At 43.4% G+C, this 27,159-nt stretch overlaps 4 protein-coding genes across 10 annotated transcripts; 2 read left to right on the top strand and 2 right to left on the bottom strand.

Moving 5' to 3' along the window:
• Positions 1-415: 415 nt before the first annotated feature.
• Positions 416-16,746, bottom strand: LOC144473900 (serine/threonine-protein kinase OSR1). Of its 2 annotated transcripts, none has more exons than XM_078188285.1 (9): positions 16,259-16,746; positions 11,357-11,485; positions 6,344-6,747; positions 5,063-5,175; positions 4,337-4,587; positions 4,010-4,182; positions 2,974-3,589; positions 2,607-2,793; positions 416-2,486 (listed from the first exon to the last, which is right to left on the bottom strand). In XM_078188285.1, exons 1-9 carry the CDS (start codon positions 16,306-16,308, stop codon positions 2,409-2,411), a joined length of 2,001 nt encoding a protein of 666 aa, XP_078044411.1. In that variant the 5' UTR covers positions 16,309-16,746; the 3' UTR covers positions 416-2,408. The 2 variants fall into 2 exon arrangements, with proteins under 2 accessions (XP_078044411.1, XP_078044412.1); XM_078188286.1 differs by having other exon boundaries at positions 2,974-3,587; positions 4,017-4,182; positions 16,259-16,745.
• Positions 10,285-19,728, top strand: LOC144473903 (uncharacterized). 3 transcript variants are annotated; one of them, XM_078188293.1, is made up of 4 exons: positions 10,285-10,372; positions 18,932-19,171; positions 19,249-19,395; positions 19,466-19,728. In XM_078188293.1, exons 1-4 carry the CDS (start codon positions 10,346-10,348, stop codon positions 19,631-19,633), a joined length of 582 nt encoding a protein of 193 aa, XP_078044419.1. In that variant the 5' UTR covers positions 10,285-10,345; the 3' UTR covers positions 19,634-19,728. The 3 variants fall into 3 exon arrangements, with proteins under 3 accessions (XP_078044419.1, XP_078044421.1, XP_078044420.1); XM_078188295.1 differs by lacking the exon at positions 10,285-10,372 and adding an exon at positions 18,216-18,320 and having other exon boundaries at positions 19,466-19,727; XM_078188294.1 differs by lacking the exon at positions 10,285-10,372 and adding an exon at positions 18,216-18,335 and having other exon boundaries at positions 19,466-19,724.
• Positions 19,687-22,656, bottom strand: Dus3 (Dihydrouridine synthase 3). Of its 3 annotated transcripts, none has more exons than XM_078188290.1 (6): positions 22,210-22,656; positions 21,904-22,103; positions 20,542-21,754; positions 20,091-20,458; positions 19,905-20,033; positions 19,687-19,844 (listed from the first exon to the last, which is right to left on the bottom strand). In XM_078188290.1, the coding sequence occupies exons 2-6, from the start codon at positions 21,990-21,992 to the stop codon at positions 19,760-19,762; spliced, it is 1,884 nt and encodes a 627-aa protein (XP_078044416.1). In that variant the 5' UTR covers positions 21,993-22,103; positions 22,210-22,656; the 3' UTR covers positions 19,687-19,759. The 3 variants fall into 3 exon arrangements, with proteins under 3 accessions (XP_078044416.1, XP_078044415.1, XP_078044413.1); XM_078188289.1 differs by having other exon boundaries at positions 21,904-22,155; positions 22,300-22,656; XM_078188287.1 differs by having other exon boundaries at positions 21,904-22,155; positions 22,329-22,656.
• On the top strand, positions 22,587-26,588 carry LOC144473902 (putative sodium-dependent multivitamin transporter). Of its 2 annotated transcripts, none has more exons than XM_078188291.1 (9): positions 22,587-22,796; positions 23,538-23,659; positions 23,729-23,950; positions 24,024-24,364; positions 24,427-24,546; positions 24,613-24,830; positions 24,944-25,161; positions 25,242-25,483; positions 25,566-26,588. In XM_078188291.1, the coding sequence occupies exons 2-9, from the start codon at positions 23,540-23,542 to the stop codon at positions 25,861-25,863; spliced, it is 1,779 nt and encodes a 592-aa protein (XP_078044417.1). In that variant the 5' UTR covers positions 22,587-22,796; positions 23,538-23,539; the 3' UTR covers positions 25,864-26,588. The 2 variants fall into 2 exon arrangements, with proteins under 2 accessions (XP_078044417.1, XP_078044418.1); XM_078188292.1 differs by lacking the exon at positions 22,587-22,796 and adding an exon at positions 22,867-23,371.
• Positions 26,589-27,159: the final 571 nt, after the last annotated feature.

Here is a 27,159-nt window from a genome sequence, read left to right as displayed (position 1 = left end):
AATCGAATACAATCCGCGAGCTATCTAAGTATTAAAAATTTCATTTCCTATGGAGAACTAAGGCACTGTGAGATAATTAGTCTAAAATTTGACTTAAATTAGCGCCATGCAATATTCATTTCTAATTCCTCGCGAGAATTTTATTAGAATTTCATGACAATAAATAATTATACAAACTTCTTGTAATCCCCAAAAAAATAAATAATAAGGATCACTAAAATCTTTGAAACCCATTGCTTGTCATAATGTTTCTAAAGGATATTCTGGAACATTTTTCTCGTTCGCGAAATTTACGAAAAATATGAACAGATAATTTATAGTTGCAAAAGTAATCGATCACATTTATTGTTTTATTCTTATTTCTCAGGAACTCAAACGAAGGAATCTCCACGGAATTAAAAAAAATCCTCGTTAATCAGATTAATCGTAGGCTTTATTCACGTAACCCCTTTCAAGCAATAAATATTCAAATTAAAACAGATTTGCTTTTTTTGTGATATACGTCTCGAAAAATGATGTTTTTTCCCTTAATCGATTTATATGCGGTTAATCCGCGGATCGGACGTCGATAAACATCATAATTACATCCACTGACAGCAAACTAATTTACAATAATTTACTCGCTGCACATAGATCCCCGAATTTTGCAATTCCAAATGACATTAAGTTGTAGCCATAGCCAATGATCGTTATTATGTGTTCCTGACATTTAACTGTGGTTGTCAACCCTTCACCGGATTTACCTTCTGTCCCGCATCAGGCAATTGATTCGCATTAATTCAACAGTCCTGTGCCCCTTGCACTCTTGTGATGCTTCTAGGCTGATTAGACGACGGTGTTTAGTATATCTCAAACAACCGGACACGAGGTTACAATTATATCTCGATCCTCTGTTAAATACAAGTATATTGGACCAAGTGCAAAGGATCGACACCGAGACCGTCGCGTTCGACTCTGAATAATAGATAAATAGATAATCATTAATCCTGATCGAAAGTAAAGCTGTAAAGGGTCGACAGATTTCCGAAAAAGCATTTGCGCCCAGTTTTATCTACGATTTTCCAAAGACGCCTGGAAAATGTCTCTCTCGTAAATCCGCTATCGTTTTAACACTATTTAATTAAGTACAAAACACGTTCCATTAGTACTTTTGCGTGTTCTACGGATCCTGTAGCATTAAAGCATACGGAAAATACGCTAACAATTTCTATATATATAATACAGGAAACTGGTGACTGCTTTAGTACACAATGCGTTAAACATGTTTGTTCAGCTTGAGTGTTTCTTCTTCCCTTTTAGTTTCTCTTGATATCGAACTATGTCCTTAGTCGTAGAAAGAATGCATGTCTGGTATTTCAAATAATTAAGTTGGATGTTTTAAGCACCTTCCGGAGAGTTCTTTTGTCTTTTCCATTATTCTTCACTTAGTTATTTGAAATTAGCCTTGCGTTTGTGTCTGTGTGGTACGTGTGTGTGTCTCTCTCTGCGTGTCTATGCGTGTATCTTAACAATGATAAACTTAACAAACGACTCGATTACTAATATTTACAGTTATCAATGCGGTATGAGTGATATAGGTTCAGAATATATGGAACTACAGCCATTAATGATTAGAGCAAGTGGAAACGTTGAACCGGCACAGTTCGAACACTGGTCCATTCCCCATCAATTACTATCCCTCATTGTGTTCTCTATGTATGTAGATGTGTGTCCTCTGTCGCGTGTGTGCATAAAAGCATAAGTTCCATGCGTAAAACCATAGGTTGCGTTTATCAGTTCAGGGATTAAAATTCCATTCAACCCTTTTGCTACGGTCACTTGTTGCAAACTCAAGAAATAAAAGGACCCGCGTGATCCTCGCGCAAGGAACCACGGGCTCCGTAAACCTTTTTCACTAGCCGTTCGATAAGAATTTCTAGAACCTATGTATGTATAAAGTATTCTCTAGTCCTCTGCCCCCTCCCCCGAAAGTCAACGTTTCCGATCGTCACTTGAAATCACATTCCTATTAAAAATAGTAGCCTTTCTGTTTATTTTTTTTATCCCTTTAGATGTCCCAGTAGCAATAGGGCTGTCCTCAAACGTTTCCTCGCTGTCAATAAATTCGTGCGCCTCCTGAAAAGACGGTCTGCCCACGTCCCGAGTACCACTTTGCAAAGCTATCATCCTGTCTGTGTACCCTGCACCGAATGTTGTCATTGCAACTCGTAGGAAGAAGTGAAAGTAGCAAAAGCTGTGAAAAGTGGTGCGACGCAGAGGGTGTGCTTGCGAATTCCTCAATCTCCAATGAGCTGTCCCCCGTTTTGTTCCCGGTCTTCAAACGAACCCGAAGAACTTTTGATACTTCCCATTCTCTGAACGCCGGTTAAAAGAACGGTAGCCTCGGAACGCACGTCCGGGCGCGTCGCCTAGTCGGTGATCGAGATCTGAGCAAATCCTATTAGCGCCTTGTCGTCGGGCACCTCGTTGGCTGCATAACCAGAATTCTATAAAACAACGGTCACCGTAAATCGACGGGCTGCGAAACAATCCTAAGCACTTCCAAGAATCAGCGCGAAGTGCGAAAGGTTGAAATCGAATCGAAAGACTTCAGAGGCGAGACTGACCAGCGAAAATGTAACCGTCCGCAACTGACCGGCGCTATCTATCAGTTTCTGCAGATTAGCTGCTATGACGACGATGTCCTTGCCGTCTACCAAGCCTGCCCCGACCAGTTCCGCCGCGATCCCTTCGGCGGAGTCTACGCCAACGGCGAATTCGAATCTAATATCGTTGAGCTCCCGTTTCTGGTTTCTGAAAGTAACAACGCGTTTCTTCGAACATTATTGAAGTTACCTAGGATTAGAGGATGGATAGGAGATGAAGGGAATGCGTACTCAGGCCTGTCTTCCATAGTGAAATAGGTCTCGGGTCGTCTGGAACGTAGGGAATCGGGTATAATCGGAGAATTCTAATCTTACCAACGGCACGTACCGTAATCTTAGCACCAAGTTTATGGGAACGTTCTGCTCAGTTTGTTGGATGACTAGCTGACTGGGCGCCAGCTTCACGACTCCGTAATCCTCCTCGTCTGGCTCCTCCTCGCTGCTTGGATTGTCTATGGTGTTCACCGGCAAAGCTTCCTTGCCTTCGTCTCCGCTCGACGCGCCGCTCTCTTCCTCTTCGGAAGACCATACCCACTCCCCTGTGACTGTTCTGTGCAGCCGACCGGAAGTACCAGGCTGCCTCTTGGATGCTTTCTGCACCCGAGTTTCCAGGCTAGGACCTATCGCCACCAAGGTCTGCTGGAGATACTTCTTGTCCTTCGCCTTCTTGAAGAAGGGATGCTTGAGCAGCTCCGTCGCCGTCGGTCTCTTGGTCGGGTCTTTTTGCAGGCAATCTACGATCATCTTCCGGAATGTTTTGCCGTAGGCTTTGTATTGATCCTTGTCGTCCGCCGCGGTATCCAACGTCGGCGGATCGTTCTGCAGCGTCAACATCAGCACCTTCATCGGCGGATACTTATGGTACGGTGCTGTGCCACTGGCCATCTCGATGGCCGTGATGCCGAGTGACCAGATGTCTGCTTTAAAATCATACCCATGGTCCTAAAAAGTTATGTGCATATCATAATTGATTTTACCAAGCATTTATGGGACTGGAACGGCAATACTCAGATTAGAACGTGCGTCTCACTCGAGCATGCGTCACCTAAGCTGTTCGACTGTCATAGAAAGTCTGCGCCTACACGGCAAACGTATCGCATAAATAAAACGTGTATAATAACTACGTGTCGTTACGAGTTACATGCTTGAACGGGACGTTTCAAACTGGTCACACTACCGAACGTATGTTCGTTACAATCGTTAAAGGCTCTAAGAGTAACGTGAAACAAGAGTGAATGAAACAGCAGCAAAAGAAATATCGACAAAGCCTCTATACGTTCTAACGAGTCTCTTTAGAGCCTAACAAACGCAAGACCAATATAGACACAAAAACGCAAGCTAAGAAATTGTAATGTTACTTTCCTCTCTCACCTGCTCCATGACCTCTGGTGCCATCCAGCACGGTGTCCCTACAAACGTATGTCTGACTTTCTGTCTACTCAGATCACGACCTGTCGCAAGCCAAGCACTGACCCCAAAATCAGCTATCTGTACTGTGCCATCTTCTCCTAGTAGGATATTACCGGCTTTTATGTCCCTAATATTATTCTGTCATTAAAATTTGTCTATGTATAGAAAAGAATTGAATTCATTTCCCAATAAAATATCTGGTACTCTTTTTAATGTACGAACGACAATTAGAAAAAGATCAGACGAAATCGTGGAAATGAGAAATTCAACTGCAACGGTACCTGTGTATCTGCCCGTTACTGTGAAAGTATTCTAAACCCTTGAGCACTTCTCGCAACACCGTGGCTATCGTTGCTTCGTCGAATACCCCGTTCTTGCAGTTTGTCGTTCTCGTTTTGTGCTTGATTATGTCCAAAAGGGATCCACCCTCTAGCAACCTGAGCACCAACCATAGTTCCTCTTTCACCACGAACGATGTGTAATACGTGACCACGTTCTCGTGGTTGCAGGACGACATCGCCTGAATCTCTTTCTATTAAAAAATAAAACAATGGATCAGTTTTTGAATTTCAATCGTTTCGACCGGTCTTTGCACGACTATTAAGTCCATTCGAAATGCAATCCTTAAAACGATCCCGGCAATTAGGTCGTTGACCGCGGCTTCGACGGACTCGGTTCGATCCTTGGGATCGCGTAGAAACATTTTAAACATTCTTACTTGACGTTCCTATTTTGTATCATACTTCGACAATGTTCTTGTATATTTAAATCGATTTTTCACGAGGATAGATACGAATATTATTCTAATTATACAAACTATTGCAGCGTTATCTTATCGAACAACGCCGGAGCGTTATCGCGACAACTCGGAAGGTTTAATTCTCGGTATTCTGCGACTGATAATTTTGATAATCGCACATCGATGCGTTATCAGCCGACGAATACTTTTCCTCTTTTTTTTGCAAACCGGTCGTTCCTCGACGAAAATTAAACATAGCCGTACTAACCAGCAGCTCGTCCATGCTCGTGTTCCATTTTTCCAAGTTTATTCTTTTGATTGCACATTTCTCCTGCCGAGGAATGCAAAATGCTGCATGCACCACTGCAGTTGCTCCCACTCCTGAAATTCAACGATAATAAATACGAAGTTATATACGTTCGAACGAAAAATCAAGAAAAATCTTGGAGGCTCGTAAAAATTTGGATACTGCGATCAAATCGTCATGTGCACCGTGACGTCATTATAAGTCACTGTCCACGCGACGTCGTTGCTGCATGACGCGCACAATAAATCATAGCGACGCGTTTCATTGGACTATCTCCGACGATTTTTCAAAATGACACCAATCGGTCATACATCCCGATTCCGACATATAAACACCAGGAGGTTTTCGAGCGAATTTAAAAATCCTAAAATCAGCCTAGATTCCCCCACTTTTCTTTCAGAAAATTCACAAATTCCCTCCCACGACTTATACCCTTCCTAAGCGCTCTCTACAAGAACAATTCTCTCATGCTTTATATCTACAATCTTTTCATTTACAATTTATTTCCAATCTTAATTTAGGATAAAGATATCCAACCGAAACAAAGCCAACAAGAGTTCCTGAAGCTTCCAGCACCTAAAGGGACTTCTGCGGCTAATTTCGACTGCCATTCGCGAAAACATTCCTCCACCAAGCTTAATTAATCAACCGAACGAAAAGCCTCCCATAACTTGTAAGACTTCGACTGCGACACGATCTCCCCGCTAGGTCCGTGGCTTGGACTCTGAGAAGACCAGCGCCCTGGGACCCGGCCGAGGAGAGAGCGATTGTTATTGTGACCGCAGGAGGCGCGTGTCTGTTATCAGTCCCGAGTTAGAGAACCGCGTAGCTCCGGGGACATTGGTATCGGCGGGTACTTCGTGACGGTCCTGCATCAGGTTAACTAGGTTAGAACGTGTCGCGCACCGGTATACGTGCGACGGGTTGTGCGAGGGAGACGGTAGACACCGTAGCTCTGTAGCGCGAGCGAGACGGTGTCCTAAACGCAGTTAGGCACGGCGTGTGTCCCGCTATCCGTCATCGCGGCGACCCGACGGTCCTCCATCCTCGAGCTGCTCTTTTTATGTAACGTCCGACGGACGAGGTTCTCTTGGGCGCGTAACGTCAGGGGGGCAGTTCGTCGTCGGGTTACCCGGTTGATCTTGGGTCGGATCGACGAGAGTACCCGTCGTCAGGGCCGAACAACGCGAAGGTACCCGTTCGCGGTGGGTACCGAGGAAACGGATCGTCGTCGTTACTCACCAATAACCTCTTTGAGCTCGTAGTCGTCCTTGGTATTCGGCCAGCCCTGCACGACCGTGGTGGAGCTCGAGGACGCCATTTTGTTCGCCAGTGCCGTGCCAAGGCGCGCGTGCTTGCTGGCACCCCGGGCGCCCCGCGCTAGCAGTAACACGCCGCTCTTCGAGCGGCCACTATTATTCGGCGTTTTCGGCTCACGTGGACCGTTCGTGTTGGCGCCTGCGCGCTCGTGGTTGTTCAACGTCGTTAGCACTGTGCCGCCGGCGCTGCTGGTGGTCGTCGGAACGACGGCTGCGGTCGTGGTCGACGCCGAATCTGTGCTCCTCCGCGGCGGCGTCGACGCACGGAACGACCGCTGCCGGAAGATCCCGGGGGAACAGGACGGCAACACGTCCGGTGAAATCTTCCTGCGAACATTTCAATGTTTCCGTTTAGATTTTCAAGAGATCACGGGGCTGGACGCCGTTACACGGTGGCTCCGGTACTTTCGGTGCCGTGGAAGAGAGGGGCGCCACCCCGTGTCCTTTCAATGGAGGGGTACGCGCCGTAGTGCTCTCACGCTCGAGGGTGCGGGGTGTGGACGCCACTGTGCTGCCCCAACAATTCAGGGGCACTATTTAGTTTGATTTGGGTACTACCGATGCCTCGCACTCGACGAGTCGAGGTGTGAAAGCCACGGGGTGCCCCGTCACCCGGGGTCCGGGCTTCTGGATCCGCAACAGTTCACTCATCGAGGACGTGGAGGTCGCTTTTTAGTTTTCTTTGCGCCGCGATAGATTCTTAGGATGTTTGTTATGTAATGTCTCTCACATTTTTCCTCGTTTTATAGCCGCCGATTATCGACAATTATAGAAAAGAGGCTTGAATAATCGTATCTCCCGTCCCTAAGTTGTTTAAAAAATTATTGCAGCCAGAGTGTCTTTACACAATCTGTGTCTTTGAACATTGTCCTTGACGGATTAAGCTGTCGAGAAGTGGACACTACCGTAGTACATCCGCACTGGAGGGTGCAGAGTCTTAACACCGCTGTAGTGTCCTTGCACTCGAGACGTCGGGGATTAACACGTTCGCTGCCAACGTCATTCATGTGCATTTATCGCATTTATTATATCAAATATACCGTATTCTATTGTACAATTTGAGTTTGGTATAATTGCGTTAGCTTGGCGTAATTGCCTTCACGATAAAAATATTGCCAAAATGAGGCTATAAATTGCCTGAATAGCGTGCTAAGTGTACAACTAAATATTAATATATAATAATATATAATATAATAAATTATATTATTATCATATCATATTTTATTATTATATTATATATTACCTATATTATTATATAATATAATTAACTATATTATATTATATAATGGGCCAATAAATCTCCGCGTTTTCCCCTATTGCCGTCTACGCGAAAAACGGGACGACTTATTATAAGCCACCCTAATCATTTCAGAACCTCCGCGCACGATTTAAAATGATTGTGACGCACGTGGCAGCGAACCCACCGCATCGACGTCGTTAAAATAGTCTCCGTAAAACAGTCCTCCCAAAGTTGTCTTTCAGAAACGTCTCCCCCGGATCGTGCCCGCATACTAACTTCTACTTCCATGTACCGATTCCGGTGTTCACGGTTAACCATAGCGTACCATATGTATATCTTCCTAAGCGCGAACGTATCGTATCCCCATCGTTCGGAGGACTGTTTACGATGGCCGCGAATAGGAAAGCTTGTGTCTCCCGAAGATCGCGTTGGTTCGCCTCAGCAAATGGCACGCGCGATAGGGACAGATTGCATTAAGGAGGCCACACGGCGATGTGTTTATTAAGTCTCCATTACATGTAATCTTGTCAAAATAAATGCGTGGACAAAGCGTCGACGCAACCCACGCGAGCCCCAATCCGATTCATTAAAGCCAGTTGGTCTTTCTTCGAGAAAGGAACGGCCGCGCGTAATGACTTCGGCGGCCGGAGCGCGATCGCGCTAATTGCTTGGCATTCTCCCTGACCCTTCGACTACTGTTTTCTCAAAAAGACCGTCCCCTAGCGGATTACGAACGACGGAGTTCCGTTTGAAATCACGTTGCCGGCGATATTAACCTCGGAACGACCACGCGGCGTATTACCGGCAACGATATTTTGTAATTGTCCGCAACCGTGCAAATAAATGCTAAAACATTGAGGATTTCCTTGTCCTCCTAACTCGTACTTCGTGTTTTATATTCTGACAATGATAAATAATATATTAACCGGCAAGATTTTATTTCGCTCTCAACTTCGCGACTTCTAAGTATATAAGTAAAAATAATAAGTAAGTTAAAAAAAAATTTTACAGTTAGTATCGTAGCAGTGTTTTACAGATGATATATTTGTGATATAGAAATAATTATGAGATATTATAAGATCATACCGAAGGGAAAGTCTAATAGAAATAAGAATCTAAATGTAATAATATTACACTGGAATCTTCATACATCGGTATATCAAAACTTATAAATCGTTTAGATTTAAGAAGCGAGAATTACACATATATTTTAAGAATGTACGCGGAGAAGTGGAAAACAATATATGTATAAGACACTGTTAGGTGTCAGCACTTAAGATAAATATTCAATCAACCTCGCGATATCACTTGCGCCGAAAAATGGGAGAGGGGTCGTTCCAGGGTTAACGAACGAGTCCGTGAAAGGGTTCGCGAAAAATCACGGCGGGTTTACTCGTGGCGGATTTACACTCACTGTGGGTTTACTCACGGTCGGTTTACCAACGGTATCCAGTGTGTGCGTCCAGTAGCCGGGGATTAGGATTTATCCGGCGTTAAGCACTGCAGTGTGGCGCGTGCGTTCGGCTATAACAATTTTTCTTCTTTTCGACGAGAGAAAGGGAGAGGGAAAGAGAGAGACCAGAGCACATTCGCGCGATATGTGACCGCGATATTAGGAGGCTAATCCTGGCCCGTCCGTCAAAGCGGAATCCCACCATAAACTTCGTCAACAGCACACGCTCGCCACGATTAGCAATTGAAGATAGGTCTACCGAACGTTGTCGCTGTCGCATATATCGAGAGGAGACTCGCTTATTCGGTGGGAGGGGACACAACGACCAACGGAGAAAGAGCGAGAAAGCTGAAGAAATGAGCGGGTCACCGCGTGGAGGGGCACGCCAATTAGGACGTCGCGGCACAAAAGATAAATTGAAACGCTTCTGCGCTATCTATTTCGTCAAGATGTAATCCCTTTCTTTCCTACTATTGTTGTTATCGAAGGGGGCGGTTGCATACCTTTCATAAATTATTATTAATCCTGGAACAACCCCTTGGGGATACCGGTGATCCTACAATATTTTAAAACTGCCTGCGAACGTGTACATAAATATTAAAACATCGTTGTTTCCATTGCTTTCCTCTAACTCATGTTATAATTTGTAAATAGTAAATAATATTTTAATTATTGACACTTAATATTCTATTTTTTTCCATAAACAAGTATAACTATTCAAATGTGATATTTCGAGCAGTCGTGACGAAATAATATTTTGTATGTTACAATTAGTTTAAAAATAATTGTCTAACTGTTTCGTGAAAATCTTCATCGAATGCGTAGAAATTTTATTTCGAGTCCATCGTCGGCTTCGCGATGTCAGGTTATGATGAAGAATGGAAGGGAGTCGTTCTACGGTTAAGGGCAGAGGATCCCGTAGAATGAAACATGGCGGAGGTAACTGGGGGAGAGAGACGGCGAAACCGGGAAGCACCGCGGTTTAGCCACTCGATCGGCCGCGATTAGAGAATTCAATTAAATGACCACAGTGATCAAAATAGACGCGATTGTTGCGTTATCAAGTCCTGCTGTTTGCTCGAGGATTTTCGGGGTTGGAATGATACCATTACGGTCTTGCTACAGCCTCGTATAAAATCGCGTGACCACTGCTGAACCGACAGTCGCTGGAAAACTGTTCCTGAACGGAAACGCGGACTGTCGACTGAGATACCGGAACCGGAAGCGGAACCATGCAGAAATTACTCTACGTTGTGTTGGTGAGACTTTCGTTCTTGTAATGAATCATGGAAAAACTAACAAAGCGCATAAATTATTCAAACAGTCGACTTTTAGATAATTGTTTCGAGAAGTTGCTTTTTTCCCAAAATATCTCGAAGAAGTAGAAAATACTTTTGAGGAATTGTCTCTTAGAAAATACCTTGAAGAAGTTGGCATCTGGATGATACTTTCGAGGATTTAACTTTGGAAAAGTTGAAACTTAGTAAATACTTTTGTAAAATAAGTTCCTGGAGAAATACTTTTTGAAACTGATTTTTGGTAAATACTTTGAAGAAGCTGGCATTTGGATGATACTTTTGAAGGTATTGGTTTTTAGGAAGCGCTTGTGGCAAATCGGCTGGTGATATGGACAGTTCTCTTTGGAAAGTAGCGGGATGTGAACAGTTTGTTGACCCCCGGCTTCCGTGGGGCTCCTTGGAGAGGTTAAGGTGGGACAGAGCGGCTCGGCGGCAGCCTTTAAGCCGCTCAATTATCACGAACGTACTACCACGTCATTAAGAAAACTCCTATTGTTTACCGTTCAATTATTAGTACGTCTTCGTGGTCGGCCGCGGCGGACGGTAATAACTCGTTTAAGAGGACGATAAACGTGCGCGTTAATTTGCCACACGTAAATTGCGCTTAAATTTAGTGTTCCCCTGTCTAATTCCGTCGCATACGGCTTTAACGATCCCGCGAACGATTATCGCGATTAGCGGGCCCAGCGCAAATATTATTTCCGTCGGCCATGGCGGAAGCCAGCCGGGGAAATATTCCGCGCCGTCCGTAAATTCCGCAACAATAACACGACAACGGTGCATATTGATTCAAGTGTTGCATTCCTTCGAGTTTCTCTAGAGGAGCCGGCGCGCGAACACCTGCAGTTCTCGCGTCGACGGTTCTTTGCATTCGTGACCTTGATCTTCCGAGGCTGAAAAAAAAGTCGCGTCGCATTCGAACGACAGAACAATAACAGCACTCACCTATTTCTGCCGAGCACCAAAGTCGTCAAGAACCTGTTGTCTTGGAACTTGAGCCGCTCCTCTTCCGTAGATATAGGCGCCGCGGCGCCTAGCGTCCCGGTCTTGCGCTGCCTCATGCCGCCCGCAATTCTGCGCACAGAGAAACGGCCGCGTCAGTCCGGTTGCATACCGTCGGGGCGGCCAACTTCGCGTTCGACTCCGTTCAAAATGGGTGCGCGGTAATTACGATTCGTTACTCGATTGTTAATTAACCGCGACAATACCGAGGCCCCGGCAAATTGCGTATCGGCCCGACGGAAAATGAACTGAATTTCTAGCAGGCTGACCTCCAAACGGGTTAATCTGTCGCATACCACGCGCTCAAAAACAGCCCTCCGCTGATAAATATTTATGAAAATGTAGGCCCTTCGCTTCTCGATTAACACCTCCCCTCTGAATCTCCAATTATCAAATCGAAACTTCCACGAAATAGTTTTTCAACTGCGAAAATTACAATTTTTAATTGCATAATTTGAATACTAAATATTTATTAGAAAATATTCTATTCAGTTTTAAAGATTATAACGAACCCGGTTAATTGGAAAATGTATTTCTATAAATCGTAATTGCGTGTGGAATATATTTTTGCGGATAAATTAGCGAAACGCGTTCGAGAAAAAACAACGGCCAAGATATTTTATTTGCATTGGTCCGCGTCGCTGGCTGGTTGAGGTCCCTAGGATGTCAGCATGTGGAATATTTCTAAATTGGCGGTCAGTCGATTGTCACCTAAATACCTAAATGGAATAATTGGAGCTGGATTGGCCTTACCGGCTATTTTTAGCCGGCATCAAGGGGTAGACCCTATCTGGCTATCTAAAAATAATCTGACAGCAAATGGACCGTTGAATGTTTTCAGCCACTGGCCCTCTTCGATGCTAAGACAGTTTTGTATCCGCAGAAATATTTCTGCGACGCGGCCGCGTTTGTTGCCACAGGAACAACGGCTAACACAAAGTCTCGTCCGCCCAACGATGTTGTGTAACACCGGACTAGTTGTCTCGCAAAAATTTGTTTCTCCGAAAGCACCGCGATGATTGGAATGTCAACTTTCACGGCGAAACATCTGATCGTCCTCGTGAATGGCAATTGGGCTTTCGTGTACGTCATTCGCGATTCGCTAACAGGTTTAAATCCATCCTCTTGGAAATGTCTCGCCAGCATGATCTAATTGTCTACTTAAACACATGGAACTCGTGTGCATTCCACGTTCGTGTAGACACTCGAGCACGATATTCAAGGAAGCTGTTACACGTTCGCGGAATCGCGAAAAGTTCTTCCATCGCGGTGCATCTCAAACGATTCGCCATCGGTCCTGACTTCATCTTTCATGCAATCGATGCAGATTTCTTCCAGGAATCTGTCCAATGCCCCAATCAAGACGTAACTTGCGCTGCATTTGCAATCGTAGGACTCTGTCGGGCTTTGACTCAGCTTCATTCCAAAATGGAAGCTTCGGAAATCTTTTTGAATGGCGGACATCTTGAATATCAATATTAACATCGAGATTAGATTAAATCTTTCATTTAACTCTCTGTCCATGGATCGTAACAATTGTTGCTAAAGAAATCTATAAGTTAAAATTATGTCTGTCACTTGTTGCATACCAAAATGGAAGCTTCAGAATTGTTTTCAGCGGATGGCAATCTTGAACTAATATTGCCATCGAAATTAGACAAGATATTTCATTTAACTCTTTTTCCATGAGTCGTAACAATTGCTGCTAAATAAATGTACAACTTAAAATTGTTTCTGTCACCTGCTGTCCGCCAAAATGGAGGACTCAGGAGTATTTTAAAATGGCGGTCGCCTTCAACCAACATTACCATCGAGATTAGATTAAGTGTATTATCTAAATTAGTTTCTATAGGTTGTAATATAATTGCCGTTAGAGTAACGTGTAACTCGCGATTGTTTTCTGTCGGTTGCACCACGATTCCATCATTGGAGAAACAAAATTCGAGAGGATCAGATGAGATGAGCGTAGGTGGCGTGCCACGCGTGTCGCAAACTTCAATTAAAGTCTCTCTGTTCTGGCCAGCAAATTAAACTTTTAACCCAAATAGGTCGTTCACTGCTCTATTATCGTATGAACAATTTCGCGACAGAATTATTGCTCGCAGTGGAAAATCATAAACAAAATGATATCGCGTCATATAGCGTGTAATTTTGCGATCTTGTATAATACAATATTCCAGGAAATTCGAAAATCGGAAATCCTGATTTTTAATACTTCCGGCAGAACAGAACATGTAATAATAAAATATTATTAATAATAGAATAATACGATAGAACCTCGATTAACCGAACTGGATTTTTCTCAGTCTTTTATTATTTCAAGTAATAACGATGAAGCTATAGAAGTATCTCGATGACACCTCGATCTATTGAATCACTAATTAAACGTAGATAAAAGGACTTAAATTATCAACTTTGAATTCGGAATAGAAAACTATTAGCAGTGGCATAATAACAGCGTACTGTTAGCATTCTATCATCGATAATGATTTCACGTCAAGCAGAGAAAACGCTTCGGGCGATGCGGATAATTCGGAACTGTGGATGCACGGTGCCAAGTATGTACACAGGAATTAATAAACGTCGATACAGAAATAAAACTGCATTTCCATCGATCCAGCAGCCATAAATGTCAAACAGTTTCCAATCTGCATTATCGAATACACGAGCGACGCTTTGCCAACAAAGCAGATCTCGGGCTTAATTAAAATGCTCCGCAATATTGCCTGCAGAACGTCCTCGAAACGCGCGTCCATGAATATTTGCCGGAATTCAATAAAATTCAAAACGTAATTTCAACACCGATCAGAACATTGTTGCAACGCATTTTTTTTATTACATCGCGTCGCGTGCCTCACGATCGTCTGGCTTCCGCCATTGTTCGAGTACCAGTTGCACAATTCCTCACCTCGAGTACGTCTAATTCAAAAATTAACTCGTCGTTCGTCCGTGTCCCGTAAAATCGAAATTGCCAATTTGGCCCGCTGTCTCCTGACGTCTCTCAGCCTCCTTGCAGATGACGTAATATGGCGTCATCTGCCATCAGCTGTGCGAGACGACCTTGCGTCCTCTTCCAGACGTTCTACCAAAATTTTTCGACTCGATCGAATTTATTAGATAATCCGTCGCGACTACGATTATCGGAATTAAAGATCGATGCTAAAATTCTTTGTATTTTCGATTAATTGTTAATAGATAAAATGATAGGTCTTTCCATAGTTTCGTTGTTATTACTAGGAATAATCGAAAATTTAGGCTCAAGAGAAGAATTCAGTTCGGTTGATCGAGGAATTGCCGTATTCCATTGCGAACTGTGTATCGTTCAACTATAATTCATTGTTAACGAAATTGAATTTCAACGCGCCCGACAGCGAATGGTGCGCGTTCAAAGCCGATAACGATGGCCAACGTTAATTACCGCCGACAGTAGCACTGTCCTGGGAACCTGTTCCAGTCGATTTTCTTTTTAAATCAATGACGATCAGCCTCGTGTCGCACAGCGACCGTAATTAATGGCCCGGGGAAGAGTAAAAATCGTAGAAAAATTTCCAGAACTTCCCTGCGAACGCGGTGCGATAGAATCGCTCGCCTGTGTGAATTTCTCTCGACTGTACTTTTGTCGTACGCGGACGCGGAACGGCGGGCAGGACACGCGTAGTAACAGTTGTCGGCTCGGATAATCGAGTGCCAATAAATTACATTCCGTAGTACAATAAATACGTACGTGTGGCCACCAGCTGACGTCGCGGACGGTCTGATCGCACAGAAATTTCACCTTGAACGACTTGATACCGAACGAAGTACCTGTTATCGTGAAGACAGTGCCGCGAAGCGCTTCAATAAGTCATGGCTGATGCCAGATAATTGAAACGACTTTGCATTGGGGCAGAGTCAAGTGATATAGGTTACACGTTTCGCCAAGCAAACAAACAAATCCGTTCGATTCTGTGCCGATCCGGCTATATATTGACATAGCTTTCTTCGGGAACGAATCCGAGTCGCCGTAACTCAAGCAAAAATGATCGGCCGGCGCGATTTCTGCTTCGGGTCGGTCGATAGAAAAAAGAGACGAGAAACAAATAGATTTCGACCGACCCGGAGTTTTTTTTGCCAATGGCGCTCTTCATCAATGGAACCTTTGCTCGAGTCCGGGCGAGGGTCAATTGGTTATTAACTCGGACAGCCGTAACGGCTATTAAACCGTTTCATTGTCATAAATATTACCGCAAAAAGAGCCCCCGGGGAAATCACGTTCATCCGCGACTCTCGCCGAAATTCGAGGACCGTCCGACGATACAAAATGCAACTCGGTTGCATGGTTTTTGGTCAGGGGTTCTCAACTTTCGCCTGAATGCCGAGGCGACGTTATTTTCCCGACTCTAGACACCGCTGGGAACTACTTGGTCGAATAAAATTCCGAAAATCCCCGCGGAGAGACGAGAACCAAAAGAAAGTCAAGCCAAGTTGAGAACCGTCGCGCGATACGTTCCAGTCCCTTAACACTAAACCTAACGGCTAGTGGCTGAAGTGGCTAAAAACGACAAGACTGAATTTAATTAGACATTTCAACCCTTTTGTTATAATATATCTCGGACTAATAACCTTCTCCGATCATTTCCAATAAAAGAGTCTGTATAACGTCAACGATCTCAAAATAGAAAAACCGTGAAACCCGTTGTTAACTCGAATTAGCGATGTTACAAAATCGTAGCTCGACCAATCAATTAGGCAAGTCTTGAAAAAATAAAGAGAGCTGTGGACTAGCCCAGTGACGATATCCTGCCGTAGTCTGCTCACCTTTCAACCGGTGGATCTCTTATCGGTCGCGTTATCGAGCTATCTTACCTGGCGGACGTTGACTTCAGGGCTCCATTCGCGTACAGATCGGCTGCCATATTACACCGATGTCCCCTCTCGCATCTCCCTTAACTGGGGGGCGTCTCCGAACCTCTTGACCCTCGAAGAATCCCTTCGGCAGGTCGTTGTAGTCTCTGGCGTGGTCAGCCGACAAAATGAACCAGTTCACTGACAACGGTCAACCTTGACTTCGTTCACGCTGGAACCAGCGACCCGGTCCCGAAACGCGACCCCGTTTGACCTGGACGGTGCCCGTGACCGTCATCACGACCCAGACCGTTTATTCGCGACCCTGCGCCCCCGAAACCGTCGACAGTGGGAACGAGCCTGGAGGATTCGATTTTGGATCGAGAATGTCGACACGAAGACCGTCGTCACTGTTGCCGGAGACGCGCTCGGATCATCCTGAGCTCGACGTCGACTGAACTATGTCAGACGGGGGCACTGTCAATTGGATAACTACCTAACCGCACACCGACATCGTGCACACTGCGCGAACTATACGTGTGATAGCACTACACGATGACCACCGGGCCACTTCGCTCCCCCCTCGCAGCCGACACCGACACCTCTTCTCCCCGCGTCTTCCCAGCCCCATTTGCACGTGTTAATGAGCCTTTTAATTTCGCGGCGCATTGTTCCGACACCTGTCGAGAAGAGTCGGGAGAAGCCGGGTAGAGAGTCGAGGGGTGGTCGTCTCCCTTTTTCCTTGGACCGAGAGGAACCGTATCTCTCGATCTTGAGTTTAGAACTTAGAATCGCTCAGGGAGATCGCATCCCAGGTGATCGTCGGGGAATTGGTGACGGCGACCGATAAGAGTAATGACATAATACGCCCTCGAGACGATGGTACAAAGATTGAAAGATCGGAATCGGGACGGCCGTGTGAAATCGATCACGATTTCGTAGTAAAGCCGATAAGAACGTGGTTCCGAGTACCGTGCGACACGGAATTCGCGACTTTGATTTTATTTACCTTCCGTCAAAACGACGGCCGTTCGTCTTATTTATTTTTTGGTCGATTTCTTTGCGTTGCGCTATGCGTCGCGCGCTATGGCCGGCCTGGAGGTACCGTGAAACATAGCGATCGCCACGGGGAAGAGTAATTTATATCGTACGACGCGGCGAGCACGTCAGCGCAATCACGATCGACCTTGCTGACCGGTTCATACTGTTTTTCACGGGATTAACGTTGTCTTCAAAGATTCATCAAAACGCTCCCACCGTCGCCGACGTCGTGATTCTACGACGTCACCGTGGCCATTCACAAACGCGGGCCTAATTACGGCTGACTCGAAGTTCGCGGCAAGCAATTGCGGAACGGCTTCGATCGAATCGAAACGATGTCTTCTCTTCGTTTCGAAGTAGCGCACGCATTTCCTGCGCCTTCATTCATTAACCTTTGGACGCCGGATATTTTTCAGCATGCCATATTTCTAGCTACGACTAGAATCTTCTCGATTCATTTTTATTTATGTATTTTTAAATTCAGAGTTAATTCTTTCATCCGATCCAATATTAATAGTTGACAACAACTTATCAATAATAATTCATCGACATTTCGAAACTCTTTTAATATTTTGCGTCATCTCAAATCGCAAGTATTCAATTTTTCTACAAATGCATAAAATCCGTGGTCTAATAATTACGAACGACTGCCACATAATTTGGATTCAGATGGAGTGTCTGTAATTCTGGGTCCAAATAGGCACGGCGTCCGCAGTTCGAGGAGTTTTCAACCGTCCGGTAAAAATTTAAACAGAAATTATGTGTTAGAACAGTCGGCCGTATTTTAGGATCTCCATAATAATATTTCGTTGTATACCTTGTACACGGTTGCACCTAGTTCGATTGAAACGACGGAGGCGTTCTAGTTGACATCGGGGCTCTGTAATCCGATTTTCTGGCGTTGCGTCATCTGTTAAAATTCAAGCTTTGACGGAGGTCTCAGTCAGCGTTGGAGACCTATCAAACTTGATAAAGCATAAATCGTGAGCGGAGGGTTCTGCTAAGTGGGAATGGAAGTGGAGTGAATCGGTCGTTTAATAATGTAACTGACAAAACGGTAGAACGATCGTCGATTATTGATGGCTACGCTTGAACCCGCTGATTCTTCAATACCCCTTTGCTTGGAACACAAAATCATTGTCCGACAACGTTCTGTTCGGGCAGATGCTCCAACCGATCTACTCTATAGCTTGGAGTCGTCGTTTGATTCCAGAATTCACGAGGATCAAGGATAATTACCTCTACAAACTTCTGGAGAACAGCTCAAGTGTTCTCTAGAGGGGCTACATACTCGTTAACAATTGTTTTCAATCATGGTTACAATTGCACCAACGCCAAAACATTATTTCGTCGATTACATCTGCTATTGTTTATCTACTTTCTTTTCTACCTTCTAATTAGCTACCTACTATAAAGTGAAAAATCTACTTTTTCCATCGTCTACTTGTAAATTATAACTGATTTTAACTGATTTTAGATACAGCTTCCTATAGCTTACGCTAGATATGAAAGCCAACAAAGTTCGTTGTCTATACCCTCCCTAACTTTAAATTAGCCGCGTCTTGCGTACCAATCTTATAAACTATTCGCGCCGCACGCTACCAACTTATAAAGCTGTTACTATCGACGCTACCCGCGGTTTTTCAATTGCAGTTTGCCGGTTTGGCGATGCTGGCCGAAGCTGGGAACCAGGTTTGTAAGCGCTGCAACAGCACCGTTATGGTATCGAAGAGATCGCCTAGGATGGGCTCTCAGTATCTCTACCATCCTAGTCATCCACTTTCGGCTCTCTTCGACGCGTCTTCCCTGCCGGAAGAAAAGCATGCCGAGGACCAGGTGCGGAGGCAGGTCGGCCAGCAGCCATTGGACAGAGGCAAAAAGAACTTGCTACCCGTTAGTCCTGTACTCGACCAGTCGAAATAAAATGCTTCTCCCGAACCAGACTCTTATGTTCTACCTTTGCTTCGCAGGAGTACCGTGACCTTTGCGAGATAATTACTAAAAGAGTGCAGCTGGACGACTCAGAATACGAGTATCAGCCGCCGCAATACTATGAAGTCTATTGTAAGAATTACCCTTTCGGTGGCAATGATCAATCCGCTGTCAGATCGAAGCAGGTAGATCAAATTACGGAGGACACGTCTTCTTGTCTTCCCTGTCATATTGACAACCGGTTTACTTTTCTAGGAATGCGTAAATCCGGGCTTTCACTGCGTGCAAAGGAGCAAGACCTTGTTCTTAGTGAGGCGACGATGGGAAAGCGAATGTTGGGAGCCTTATTCTAAGGAGATCGCCAGTGGTTGCGACTGTATGTGGCCAGTGTCAGCCCTCGGAGACATTGTTGTTCACTATTAAATCCCCGACAGCCATTAGGACACGGCACCAAGCGAGAACAAGAAACAATGAAAGACTTATCTACGGTGGTTTATTGAAAAATATCATCATATAAAATTTCTCTCATGACCAAGTCTCTGTACATTATTATCCTCTGTTCATGTTCCACGAGTTTGCCTTGTGCTTCGGCAGAAAGTGGAATCCCTCAGGCACTTTTCCTAGTAACATTTCCCTGAAAAAATATAGCACAGGGAGAATAGTATATTGTAAGAGGAAATAAAAGTAAACTTACGATAATTTGATCCAATCGGCACAGTTCGAGCTGGCCATCAATGTCTCCATATCGTCGCGACCTCGGTAGAACGGAGGCCTTTCGTTTATCCTTTGCGGTGGCCTCTCCAGGATGCCGACAGGGATATACCTAACAGAAATCAATGTACTTCGGATAGTTCAGAAGTTTAAGACGTGCTGTAGTTACCTGTGCAGAAAGGATATCCATTCCAACATGAACCTCCTTGTCGTTTCCACACCACGCGTGTCCGAACCCCAGTGTTCAAGGCCATAGTTGGAATACTTCTTAAGGATATCAAATCTCTCTGAACTGGAAATATCTATTAATTTCTTCTCCTTTATCTCGGTGAATATCCATGGTTTTATCAGTGCACCACGACCAATGGTAATACCCTGTACATTCGTGTAGGTGTTCTGAATCCTCTGATAATCGTCGTAAGACAAAATGTCGCCATTTCCGAATACGGTTACAGGATGTGCTGCCTTCGCGCATTTATCTATGTACTCCCAGTCAGCCAGCTTCGTATACCTTTGCTCGCGGGACCTTCCATGAACCTGTTAACAAGCATTTCTGAATCAAAGTGGTTATTTTATTATATGGCGCGCAGTGAACTCGAGGATGTAAGTAACTTACTCACAGTGATCATGGATGCGCCCCATTCACGGAATTTTGGTACCAGATTGTGGGCGATTGGTTTGTCGATGTAGACACCAGTTCTAGTTTTTACAGTTAAGGGAATAGTCAATACTTGGCTGACGGATTTTATGACTGTTTCTAATACATTCAATCGATTGAGCATCCCACTCCCGCCGCCTTGTCTATAGATCAAGTCTATGGGACATCCCAGATTTAAGTCAATGAAGTCAACATCAATTTCTTTGTTTAATAATTGCGCGCATCTTGTCAGTACGCCGGGATTGTTGCCACAGAGCTGTACGCCGAATATATCCTCCGATTCGTGCCTCTTCACGAGTGCCCACTCCTCGTGCGCTCCCTGCAAAATTTTTGGAGCTAACGCCATTTCCCCGCAGGTGATGTCAGCTCCATATTCTTTGCAGATTCTTCTGAAAGGCAAATTGCCCACCGTGGTCAATGGACTCAACAGTATTTTATTCTTCCAATCTATCTTCTTCTTTTCTAACTCTCTACATTTTATTAAATCATAGTCTCCTACTGGTCCCAGTTTCTTCTCTGCACCTATTTCAGCCTCTTTGCCAGCTTCATTTGTTTTGTCTATACCCATGGTTTGTTCTGTCTCTTTTTCTGTGTCCACCTTCTTCCTAGACGGTCCATTCGCTTTGACAACTTCCTCAGCTTTGGAAAAGTTGTACTTGTGCTTCCTCAGTATTGTTTGAAGATCTTTTGTCAAATGATTCTTAGTGGAGGGAGGTCTGTTATTGTAATTTTTCTCTTTTTCTTTATCCACAATGTTCAAGCCTTCCTCAGTCAAATGTTTAGAGCCCACTCTACAGGCAGCACCTCTTGGACACCTACCAGTGAGATTAAACAGATAACATTCTGCCTCAATATCATCTGGCTTTATTTTTAAATATTCGTTTCTATCATGCAAAAATGTGCAGTGTTTCTTATCACATTTCTTCTCTGGTTCGTCCACAGTTTGATCTGCTATCCGAGGACATAAGTTGACCTGACGCTGCGCCTTAAACGGAGCAGGCCTGGCTTTGTTCTGACCTCTGAGCTTCTCCTTTTTGTCATTCTTAAACTTTTTACTTGGTAGCTCATTGACTGTGACCACATCTTCCTCGGCATTATTCACCCTCCGTTTCCGGTTTTCGTTTTCTGATAAGCTCTCCTCTTTCGAAAGTCTAACGTGATCTTCAAGAATATATCTGCAACATAACAATACAATTAGTAACAAGTTACTAGTAATTTAATAATAGCCACGCGGTCGTGAGAAATAGAACATATTTGGCTGTTTCGATACATAATTATCCAAATGAAAGAAGCAATCCTCGAGAATGCGATAAATTGTACTTACTCTGTTTTAATCAAGCACACTCCTTTTTGTTTATCCTCGCTATAATCAAAGGAACATTCATCGGTACATTTCTCACTGTACGTCGCCATTTCAAGTCGATCGATACATCGAATGCCGACATTTTGAATTTCTTGTTTCAAATACGACCGTTATTTATACGTACTCCGACGGCGGCCATTTTAAATCAACTTCCAGCAATCCTTGATCAAATTCCATCTTTTAGTTTATATAAATTAATATAACCCAATTTGTCTAAAAATTAACATAACACAATGCTTAAACACAGAATGTCGCAAATTACTATACCATAAAAATAACAGGAACAATAATTCCCACGAAATTTAACTCGCTATGATATTTCGAACTTCAAATAATAATTAACAATGGTCTATTAACTGTTATACACCAGAAGTCGAGTTCCTCACATAAAAGTTTGTTGAAACCCCTCGTAGCTCCACCCTACGCTATTTTGATAAGGGTTGAAACACACCATGTTCTTCTCATTTTATGAACAGTTGGTAAAACCTTCCAGCAGACGTACTTTTAAAAAACATTCGATTGACTGCGATGAAAACGTTGAACTTTGGTCGGTAACCTTTTGCTTTGCAAGTTAATTGTCATTTCATGTCAAAGATTGGGAACAATGGAGGGGCGATACGGTGGCCTTCAATGTCGTGCATGAACACTTCTAATACTAGCGCGCACGTGGTTGTGCCCACACTAACACTAAAAAGGCACGACCGTAAATCGCTGCCAAGTTTCCCTACATAGAGACGTCGTCGGCAATTTGACGGAAAATCTCAAACGCAGGAGCCTATTCTGTCGACACAGGTCATCGCAATGAGTCGTTTCGATTAGTCTTATCAGTGAACAGCGTACAACACTTTACTCCGGTAAGTCCATGTGCTTAGCTCTCGCGGAGCATAGGCGAATCCGCTAGAATCGTAGACATACGTAGCCATACATCATGTCATAATTTATTGATAGCGTCGAACGAATTGTATAAGCACGATCGTAGTGAAGCAAGGTTTCCAGTTTCCGTGAGTCTGTTCGTAGACAGTAATTATTTCTGTGATGAAAAACGGCATCAGAATCATCTCGGTGAACGTTGCATGAGTTATGTATATCGCGTGATTAACGAGTGTTGCAATGCACGGAAAAATTTGCGCGATATTATTGAAGCTTGCAGCACAGTGTTATATCGAACAGTTTCTTCTTGTGATTAAAAAAGGATTCGTAGTAATCTGTCGCGGATTTAACAAGGTTTATCGCGATCGACGATATAGTTTATCAGCAAAGGAGTTAATTAATTTTTTTGCGTAGACGATGGTAGAGGCGATTATAGTTATTATTTGTTAAGTGGGACGTATTATTTGAGACAATTAAAGAGTGATTGGCGCGCATAGAGTAGAAAAGTCCAATGTGTCAGTGATAAAGTTGTAAAGTTTATTTGTTAGTAATGGAAGAGGTAATTATTACTTAAGGCATGCTATAAAAGTATAGAAAGATAAGAGAGATCTTCTGATTCTGATGTAGTTTAGTTGATTGTATTCTTATTCAAAGATATGTTTTACTCCTTTCAATATTATATTTATGAAAAGGCTGTAACAGTAATTTTGTGCAATTGATTTTAGGGATGGTTGGAACAACTGATTTACAATGGCAGGACTATCTAGTAGTGGCAGCCACGCTGATTATAAGCATAGGGATAGGTATTTACTACCGGTTCAGTGGTGGTCAACAAAAGACTATGGAGGTAATTGTTTCTATACTTATGTAGACTAATGTTAATCATTCAATTTTAATGCTGGTGTTGTTTTTACAGGAGTACTTCATAGCTAGCAGATCCATGAGTATTATACCTGTTGCAGTAGCACTCGTGGTGTCATTTATGTCTGCCATTACTTTATTAGGTGTCTCCGCAGAGAACTATACATATGGGACACAGTTTGTAGTAATTAATATTGCCTACCTCATTGGAACACCCATTGTGTGTTACGGATTTTTACCAGTATTCTACAGGCTTCAAGCAACAAGCGTTTACGAAGTACATAGCAACAAGTGTATTATTAAGAAATTATTATAGAACATTTTATTTAAAAGATCTATTTCTGTTCTAGTATTTAGAGAAACGCTTCGGAGTAAAAGCTAGGATGATGGCTAGTTTTGTATACTGGATCCAATTGCTTTTATATTCGGGTGTTGTGCTGTATGCACCTGCTTTGGCGTTAGAAGCGACCACGGGAATCTCTAAGACTGGCAGTATCATTATTATTGGACTAGTTTGTGCTTTCTACTCGAGCATAGGAGGCATCAAAGCAGTTTTAATAACGGACGTGTTCCAAGGCATACTCATGTTCGTTGCTGTTTTTATTATTATCGGTACCGCAGCGAATGAAGTCGGGGGACTAGATGAAATATGGCGTATAGCCGAAGCTGGTCATAGAATTGAATTTGACAGGTGAGAACGTTTCGTTTAATAGCCTCTATCCTTGCCAGAAAGCTAAACAAATATTTTTACAGTATTTCTGCAGACCCAACAGTTAGACACACATGGTGGTCTCTGATCATTGGTGGTTTGGGAACGTTCCTATCACTATACGGGGTGAATCAAGTACAAGTGCAACGTTTGTTGACAGTGAAGTAGGTACTGTTGCGAATAAACGGAGAAGAAAATGCTGGAGAGTATGCTGTGATGAATACTTTTAGGGATATGAAAGCAGCGCAGAAGGCACTTTGGATAGCGTGGCCGATTTTGACTATACTTTCAATGACTACGTGTTTCTCGGGCTTGGCAATATACAGTAAATATCATGATTGTGACCCACTTAAACAGAAAAAGATAACGTCCACTGATATGCTGATGCCGTATTACGTTATGGAAACTATGTCTGATAAGCCTGGTCTGCCAGGTCTTTTTATAGCAGGTAAAACAATGTTAATTAAAAAACAAATTTATACAATCGTATTTACTTTCTATATTTTCGTGTGCATAGCGACACTTGAATATTAATCAGCTTTGTGTCGGACTTTTGCTTAGGTATTTTTAGTGCTGGTCTCAGCACAATCTCGGCGGCATTGAATTCCTTAGCTGCAGTAACGTTAGAGGATTATTTAAAACCTGCGTACAAAAAATGTCGTGGCAGCGAATTTTCACTTACAGCTGCGACGACTATAGCTAAATTGCTTGCTCTCCTGTTTGGAATTATTTCCATTGCTTTGGCATTTTTAGCTCAATTATTGGGTGGCGTATTACAGGTGATTGTTACAGTAATTAAACGTTTACGTCGTGCTCGATACTAGAAGATTACTGAATATTATTTAAATTTCATTCGTAGGTCAGCTTAACTATATTTGGCATAGTGGGAGGTCCACTTTTGGGAATCTTTACACTGGGAATGCTAACCGAAACAGCAACAGAGGGTGGATCTGTGATCGCTACTATGGGTTCGTTAGTTTTCCTATTCTGGATTGCTTTCGGTCAACCCAGGCCGAGCGCGCCAACATTACCAGTATCTATTGAATGCTGTGATACTAACTCAACTATATGCACCGTGAGTCAACCTGCCCCATTGACTGGGTACGTAGATCCGCTCATTTTACCCTAGAATTCCAAGTTCACCAAGGAGTTCGCCTAAGTTGTCACTGTTCTCTAATTTCAGGCCAACAGGCGACTCGTCCTATTTCTACCTGTACAGGATTTCATACATGTGGTACGCTCCTCTTGGATTCGTGACCACGTTTGTCCTAGGCCTGGCGTTTAGCTATCTATTTAAGGTGCTGTGGAAAGAGCAGAAGCCTCAACAAAAGGATCCATATCTGTACTTTCCTATGATAGGGAACCGCATTCGTCGCAGACAAACGATTCTGAATAACGACGATTGCGAGATAGAGACTGACACAGCGAAGTACACGTTCACCGTTAATAACGGGGACGAAGTAACCAGCACCAAGATATAGTACAATTGTCCAGTACAACTATTGATCGATTAACTTTTTGATCGAATTTTTTTTGTATATCACACGATAGTTTACACATTCCACAAATGGCCGTAGGTATACGAACTTAATTATGTACTTAGTTCAGGCATAGTATTTAATCAGGATCTGATTCTGGAGATATTGTTTTATAATCTAAAGGGGGGGTGGCGGGACTTCCCCGAACATGTATAGAGATTGTTATCGTTTTAAAGGTGCTGTTGTGGTCTCCGGGAAATAGAAACGTGTCCTGGATACTGTGAATAACATTGCTGTTCTATGTTGTTTCGTGAATGTTTGTAGGATGTCTACAATTTTATGTTCCTAAACTGCCATTTCTCTAGCATTTTTAATTTTCGAATGCAAACCCGATAGGTAGTATCCATGCGCGCAACTACTTAAACAGTATGCCAAACACATATCGTATTTTCTACAGGCATATATTGTTTCTTAATGGAGTTTTAAAGATGTCTATACAACAGGGCCATTAGGCTAACCAACATTACGACAATAAGTGCCAAAATGTTTATATTGATTTGTCACTACGTGTGCCGTATTGTATAATAAAATCTTGTGACATATATTTTCGTACGTGCAACAACAAAGTATTATTAGCGCCTAAATTTGAGCGATTGTTATCACACATGTACGCCGATACGATGTTCAATAAAGCACTGTATACTTAAAACAAGTCCACGTGCGTGCGCGCACATGTGTGTTTATGCGAAAGAAATTCAACAATGCCCATTCCGTCTGACCTGTTATCGTCTCGTCTTGATGAAGTGCGGCAATTAAGCAGCGAGAACGATAATTTGCCGGTTATAAATGACCGAACGACTGCCGGCAATTTAAATTACTGTGCCAGATAAATCCACACTGCGTCGTGTAATTTTCATTTTCATTTTCAATTCTTATTTCAGTCTCTTTCATTCCATCATCAATTAAGTTAGTTATCGAAGAGCCATATTCTTATCGAAAATAAAATGGCATATGCTTGAACCTCAATGGGGAATTCTGCACCCCGTCGGCCGACCGCTTTTACCTTAATTTACTTTCCCAATTAATGAAATTAAGGCTGATTAATTTCGAAAGCGTGGCTGCGTTTCAGAAACTCCATATTTACAGCATTGCAATTCTTTCCGGTAGAATCCAAGGATACGTCGTGCCAGTGAGGGGAGACTCGATCGAGGAACTGGAAACGATACTCTGCTGAGAAAGAAGGACAGTCTGAGGTGCTTCTGAAAAGAATACCGACCAGCTCAGATCAAACTACCGGCG

Source organism: Augochlora pura, chromosome 7 (genome assembly GCF_028453695.1).
Source record: "Augochlora pura isolate Apur16 chromosome 7, APUR_v2.2.1, whole genome shotgun sequence".
In the NCBI taxonomy this organism is placed as follows: Eukaryota; Metazoa; Arthropoda; class Insecta; order Hymenoptera; family Halictidae; genus Augochlora; species Augochlora pura.
The sequence above is the reverse complement of the archived record's forward strand: the minus strand, read 5'-3'. Positions and strand labels throughout refer to the sequence as shown.

Bases quoted from the DNA above. Each gene is read 5' to 3' on its own strand.
- LOC144473903 (XM_078188293.1), top strand. From the start codon at position 10,346: ATGCAGAAATTACTCTACGTTGTGTTG. The intron at 10,373-18,931 runs GTGAGACTTTCG...TTTCAATTGCAG, and splicing joins AATTACTCTACGTTGTGTTG to TTTGCCGGTTTGGCGATGCT. The intron at 19,396-19,465 runs GTAGATCAAATT...TTACTTTTCTAG, and splicing joins CCGCTGTCAGATCGAAGCAG to GAATGCGTAAATCCGGGCTT.
- LOC144473900 (XM_078188285.1), bottom strand. From the start codon at position 16,308: ATGGCAGCCGATCTGTACGCGAATGGAGCCCTGAAGTCAACGTCCGCC. The intron at 6,748-11,356 runs GTGAGTGCTGTT...AAATGTTCGCAG, and splicing joins TTGGTGCTCGGCAGAAATAG to GAAGATTTCACCGGACGTGT. The intron at 2,794-2,973 runs GTACGTGCCGTT...TGTTACTTTCAG, and splicing joins AACTTGGTGCTAAGATTACG to AAACCAGAAACGGGAGCTCA.
- Dus3 (XM_078188290.1), bottom strand. From the start codon at position 21,992: ATGGCGACGTACAGTGAGAAATGTACCGATGAATGTTCCTTTGATTAT. The intron at 21,755-21,903 runs GTAAGTACAATT...GTTATGTTGCAG, and splicing joins GTGTGCTTGATTAAAACAGA to ATATATTCTTGAAGATCACG. The intron at 19,845-19,904 runs GTAAGTTTACTT...ATATTTTTTCAG, and splicing joins GCCGATTGGATCAAATTATC to GGAAATGTTACTAGGAAAAG.
- LOC144473902 (XM_078188291.1), top strand. From the start codon at position 23,540: ATGGTTGGAACAACTGATTTACAATGGCAGGACTATCTAGTAGTGGCA. The intron at 23,660-23,728 runs GTAATTGTTTCT...TTGTTTTTACAG, and splicing joins GTCAACAAAAGACTATGGAG to GAGTACTTCATAGCTAGCAG. The intron at 23,951-24,023 runs GTACATAGCAAC...TTTCTGTTCTAG, and splicing joins AAGCAACAAGCGTTTACGAA to TATTTAGAGAAACGCTTCGG.